The following is a 5,673-nucleotide window of genomic DNA, read 5'->3' on the forward strand; positions in this document are numbered from 1 at the left end:
TAAGTTGGAGTCTCACTCTGTCGCCCAGACTGGAGTGCAGTAGCCACTCCGGGCCACTGCAGCCTCGACCTGCTGGGGACTCCGGTGATCCTTCCGTCTCAGCCTTCCAAGTAGCTGGAACTACAGGCGCACACTACCACGCTCAGCTAACTTTTGATTTATTGTAGAGATGAGGTCTCGCCAAGTTGCCCAGGAGGGTCTCGAACCCGCGGGCTCAGGCAATCCACTCACCTCAGTCTCCCAAAGGCGCGGGATTGTAGTCTGAGCCACTGAGCCCGGCTTTAAATAAATTTCTAAGTTGCAAAATGGGGCCCAAGCTAATGAGAAATATTGATTAGGTAATGACTGGTGCACAACACTGATAGAAATTATAAGAATGGGTTGGGCTCAGTGGCTCAGCCCGTAATCCCAGCACTTTGGGAGGGCGAGGTGAATGGATTGCCTGAGCTCATGAATTCAAGACCAACCTGGGCAACTTGGCAAGACCTCATCTCTACAGTAAATTTTTAAAAAAATTAGTTGGGCATGGTAGCATGCACCTGTAGTTCTGGCTACTTGGAAGGCTGAGTCGGAAGGATCGCCGGAGCCCAGCAGATTGATACTAGGGTGGCTGTGAGCGTGCCACTGCACTCCAACCTTGGTTATGGAGTGAGACTCCAACTAAAAGAAAAAAGAAAGAAAAGAAATTATAAGGATAGCACATACAGAATTAAAGTAGGTAAAGTGTTATGAGAATGGGTGCAAATCCCTACTTCGTGTCTACTAGCTGGTTGACTAAGGCAAATGCCTTAACCTCTCAGTGCTTCAATTCCTTTATCTGGGTCAAAGGAGGATAAATAACAGCATCTACTTCATAGAATTAAATTAGCAGAATAAATGTAAAGCACTTGTCCCAGTGCCTGGTGCATAGAAAATGCTCAACAAATGCTAGGTGCCATTATCCTGGAAAAAAGAACAGAGAATGCTTGTTTAACATCATTTAAATCACCAATGTGCTCGGGCTGGAAACATGAAGTCCTGTCTGTCCCCTTGCACCCTGTTTTTTTTTTTTGGAGTGAAAGAGAAAAACCAAACATGGAAGAGGCAGGGGTTACAGCATCACGGATATGGGGCAAGAGGCATGGGAACAGAGCAGCAGCCATGGTAGACTACAAGGTGAGTGGCAGGCAATGGAAGACAAGACACAAGGGACAAAAATCGAAGAGGGACAACAAGGTGTGGGGTTGACACCCCTGAGCCTTCAGGATAAAGATCCTAAGTGAACATGGCATGAATCTCCTGCCCAGGATTTTATAGGGTTAAAAGTGGGGGCCTAGCCAGACATGGTGGTTCATATCTGAGCTCAGGAGTTCGAGACCAGCCTGGGCAATACAGCAAGACCTCGTCTCTACAAAAAATTTTTAAAATTAGCCAGGTGTGACAGCATGCACCTGTAGTCCCAGCTACTCAGGAGGCTGAGGCAGGAGGGTCACTTGAATCAAGGAGGTCGAGGCTTCAATGACCCAAGATTGTGCCACTGCACTACAGCCTAGGCGACAAAGCGAAACCTTGTCTCAAAAAGAAAAAAAAGTGGGGACTGAATGTAGAAGGGAACAGGCCCACTTTCATGACACCACCATGATGAGCACGTCTAGAAAGAACTATCTTTGACTGAATCATTGATTTCTCCTCTTTTCAGAAGCTGAGACAGGTCCTCTTCGGAAATGTGGTCCATGTCTTCAGCTATGACTGGAAAAAGGCCTATTTCAGGTTCCACGATCCTTTTTCTGACCTGGCTTTCGCTTTGGAAATGGGAAAGGTAATAGCCAGCTTGTAATTTTTAAAAAAATCTTACTCGCATGTTCTTTATTCTTGTTTCCTATCTTGTCCACGTCTATGTGAATGCATGCTCTCATTACAATCCTCTGGAGAACCCCATTTATAATTTAAAGTTTAACCTTAAATGATAACAGACTGTTTAAAGTTACTACATACTGTCTGGATTGCAACAAATCCCCAAGCTCCTTTTTCTCCCCATTTCCCTCCAGATTCTAGTTTTCCTATCTCTTCTTTTGGATTCAGAAGGCAGGGGATCTAGGAATTTCTTTCTAGCTTATTTGAAACATCAATAATTCAGGCCATCAATCACCAATCACACCTAAATTCCAAGGGCCAGCCAGTTGGTTCCTTGCCTCCTAGGAATCTAAAAGTCTGACAGGAAGCAGGGGTCTGGTGAAGGCAGGATGGGGGAGGACATAGATCCCTGATAACCAGTCTATGGGGCTTCTCAGAGAGCCAGGCATTGCAGAGTCCAGCCTGGCCATGGCACCCAGTCAGAGGGGCAGGGAGGGGTGGCACATGAATAGCGCAGCATCCTCACTAAGCCCTAGGGGATGTCAGGAGAGAAAAGAATGAAGAGAAGAACAGATAACACCACCTATTTTCAAGAGTTCTTTTTTGTGACGTTGGCCCACGTGGTTCCCCAACACTTGAGTCTCCCTCTTCCTCCTCCCCTTTCCAGGGAGGTGCCCGCAGCATTCAGATGGCTGTGCAAGGACACGTCGTCAAGTACTTGTTGTTTACCAGGAAGGGCAAAGACAGGTAAGAGGACTGTGAGAGGTACTTGGATGAGTTACCCCTCTCACTAGAGCCTGCACATGTGAAATAATAGCAACTGAAAAAATTAAGGTAGCCTCAGGAAGGAAATCTTCCTCCTAAGACAGAAATGGCTCTATTTCTCTCAGGGAGGCTGTGTCTCGCTGCTTGGAAGGGCTCCACATGGGTCACTCTCAATGTTCAGTGGCAGGGATTATGTTGACAGGTTTTATGCTCTACTGCAGACCACCCTGCCAGGCAGAATTAAACTCCAGGTCTCAGGTGAGCTTACTTGTCCAAATTTGATGGGAAGTCCTAACCTGACAATTCTAGGGAGGAACAAAACGGGTGATAATAAAACCAATAAATAAAGGAACAATCCTCCTATCTAACTAAGCAGACAAGATACAATGTTTGACAGTTGCCTATTTTTAAAAATCAGCTTAAATGTATTCAAATTTACTTTAGAAGTTAATCAATCCTTCACATAGGCAAAACTGTATGCTAGATATTAGAGGAAATAGAAATACATCTGCTCTTAGGCAGGAGATATCCCCAAATAGACCTAAATGTATAATATATTATTTTTATCACCTTCTGCTGTTTTTTTTTTTTAAGTCAGGTCTCACTCTGCTGCCCAGGCTGGAATTCAGGGGCTGGGTCATAACTCCCCACAGCCTCCATGTCCTTGGGCTCAGACAATCCTTCCACCACAGTCTCCCAAGTAGCTGGAATGTGCTACCACACCTGGCTAATTTTTTAATTTTTTTGTAGCGGCCAGGTTTCCCTATGTTGCCCAGGCTGGTCTCAAACTCCTGTGCTTGAGCGATCTTCCTTCCTCGGCCTCCCAAAGTGCTGGTATTACAGGCATGAGTCACTGCACGTGACCTTTATATTCTAAGATAATGAATTGCCAGATTCCCTAGAAACAGAGCCTGTGGTGTGAATTCTTTATACACTTTATTTATTAAGGGAGAGCCCTCAGAAGAAACCCATAAGGGAGTGAGGGAAGCAAGATAGGGAAAGAGAAGCTAAGGAAGAACGTGACTCTAGCGAAGTCTGATGCCAAGAGGCATTCAGGAGTGTGAGCACTGCCCTGGGAGCCTGCCCCGTCTTCAGATCTCCCAACTTGCTGGCCAGCCATTGTCTGTGGGCCCTCCTTGGGGGGTGAGGGGAGCATCGCTCCTAGTCACCATGGGGCAAGTAGGAACCACTATCGCAGTCCCCAAAGCAGCTGGGGAACGAGTCCATGAGTAAAATGGACCCAGGGCATCCAGATGAAACCCACACAATGCTTGCCACATCAGTGTAAAACACTCAGCACAGCACTGTGCCTGGCCTGTGCAAACAGTACATAACCGTGCATGAGTACCTGCTCCCCTGGACAGGCTGGGTGAAGCCTGCCTGAGCCCTCCCAGTCACGTGGTCTGGCTCCTTCCCTGTGCTCGCCCAGCACTTTGTCTTATTCACAATCCACCTCGCATCAGTTTGTGAGAACGAGGCCCCTTGCTGCTCATTCCTCTGCCTCCGCGGAGCTAGGCCGGTTGTACAAATCGTAGCCGAGTTTGTTAATAAATCTCTATCACCCATTTCTTTATAAAGACTACAGTTGTCAATGTTCGATATCTAGAAAATGAGCAGAGGCAAGGTCTCCCATGTAAAGACCGGTTCCACTTACTGAGAAGGATGGACGGACCCTGAGCCTGCTCGGTGCTGGGCATGAGTGACAGCGGGACTTGGGGCCAGACAGCCAGGGGTTGAATCCATGCTCTATCACTTTGAAGATGAATGACCAGAGACGAGTTACCTCACCTCTCCATGTCGTGCTTTCCTCACCTCTAAAACGGGAGGAACACAATAAATGAGGTGATAGGTGGGAGGGGCCGGGGCGCAGTGAGTGCCGGCCTGGTGTAAGCTTGGACCGCTTAGGGTGACATGAGATAGACCTTGGGTGATGCGTGGGAATGACAGACATCGGCACTAAGGGCACACGTGCATGAGAACAGCCATGGGGGTGAATATGAAGGTATGTTCAGAGGACTGGTCCCTCTGGGGAAGACAGCTTACAAAATGGAAACCTGAGATCAAACGACAAGGATTTGAACTACAGGCTTGAAACAGGACTGTTTTATTGGGTTGGAGAGTGAATCCATCCTTGCTGGAGGTCAGGGGAAAGAACAATGTTAGGACTCCTGGAAGTGACAAAGCACAGGGTGGGACTGGCTGAGATCACAGCAGAGAGGAAGGGGCCTCCAGTGACAGTCTCACACGGTGGGGTGATGAAGGGACCAAGTCGACGCCCCTATATTCAGAGGAAGATTAAAACTGGAGGCTGCAGCACATGGCTAAGTGCTGCTTTGTTCCAGCGTTTGCCTTTCCCCACCTGCATTATAGTTTACGTGACATAAGCAAGCAGGAACAGGAGAGAGCCCTGGCCATGGTGCTCGCTGACATCCTGTGGGCTTCAGGAGCCGCTCAGAAGGCCACCATCTGTCTTGTCTCTGAGGACACTTACGTTGTCTCGACTCCTGACTACTGCGGGGACAATTTCACTGAGAGGGTAAGTGCTCGCCTCCCCGTCCTGCCAGATAAAAGGCCAATGAAGGCTGAGAGTGTTGGTTCATACCTGTAATCCCAGCACTTTGAGAGGCCAAAGCAGGAGGATTGCTTGAGCCCAGGAGTTCCAGACCAGCCTGGACAACATAGTGAGACCTCATCTCTGCAAAAAAAAATGTTTTAATTGAGCCAGGCATGGTGGTGCACACCTGTAGACCCAAATACTTGGGAGGCTGAGGTGAAAGTATCGCCTGAGCCCAGGAGGTCGAGGCTGTGGTGAGCTGTGATCATGTCACTGTACTCCAGCCTGGGTGACAGAGTGAGACTCTGACTCTAAAAAAGAAAAGCCAGTGAAGCTTGACACATACTAGACTTACCATGGAAATGAGCTAGAGCCCATTAGTGCTACTGATGTGACCAGAGGCACCTTCCAAAGACACAAGCACCAGCCGGGCTCGGTGGCTCAGCCTGTAATTCCGCGCCTTGGGAGGCTGAGGTGAATGGATTGCCTGAGCCTGCGGGTTTGAGACCCGCCTGGGCAGC

The 5,673-nt window shown here is 48.3% G+C and overlaps 1 protein-coding gene across 1 annotated transcript in view; it reads left to right on the forward strand.

Moving 5' to 3' along the window:
- Window positions 1-1,074: 1,074 nt before the first annotated feature.
- MINDY4B (MINDY family member 4B) overlaps window positions 1,075-5,673 on the forward strand; it is a 31,324-nt gene continuing 26,725 nt past the window's right edge. Inside the window, exons 1-4 of the mRNA XM_008069759.1 lie at window positions 1,075-1,155; window positions 1,679-1,798; window positions 2,501-2,580; window positions 4,969-5,134. Coding sequence (XP_008067950.1) covers window positions 1,075-1,155; window positions 1,679-1,798; window positions 2,501-2,580; window positions 4,969-5,134 — 447 coding nt within the window. The remainder of the gene's footprint in view (window positions 1,156-1,678; window positions 1,799-2,500; window positions 2,581-4,968; window positions 5,135-5,673) is intronic.

This window comes from Carlito syrichta, unplaced genomic scaffold, assembly GCF_000164805.1.
Source record: "Carlito syrichta isolate Samal-C Ts95f unplaced genomic scaffold, Tarsius_syrichta-2.0.1 Scaffold312196, whole genome shotgun sequence".
Classification (NCBI taxonomy): Eukaryota; Metazoa; Chordata; class Mammalia; order Primates; family Tarsiidae; genus Carlito; species Carlito syrichta.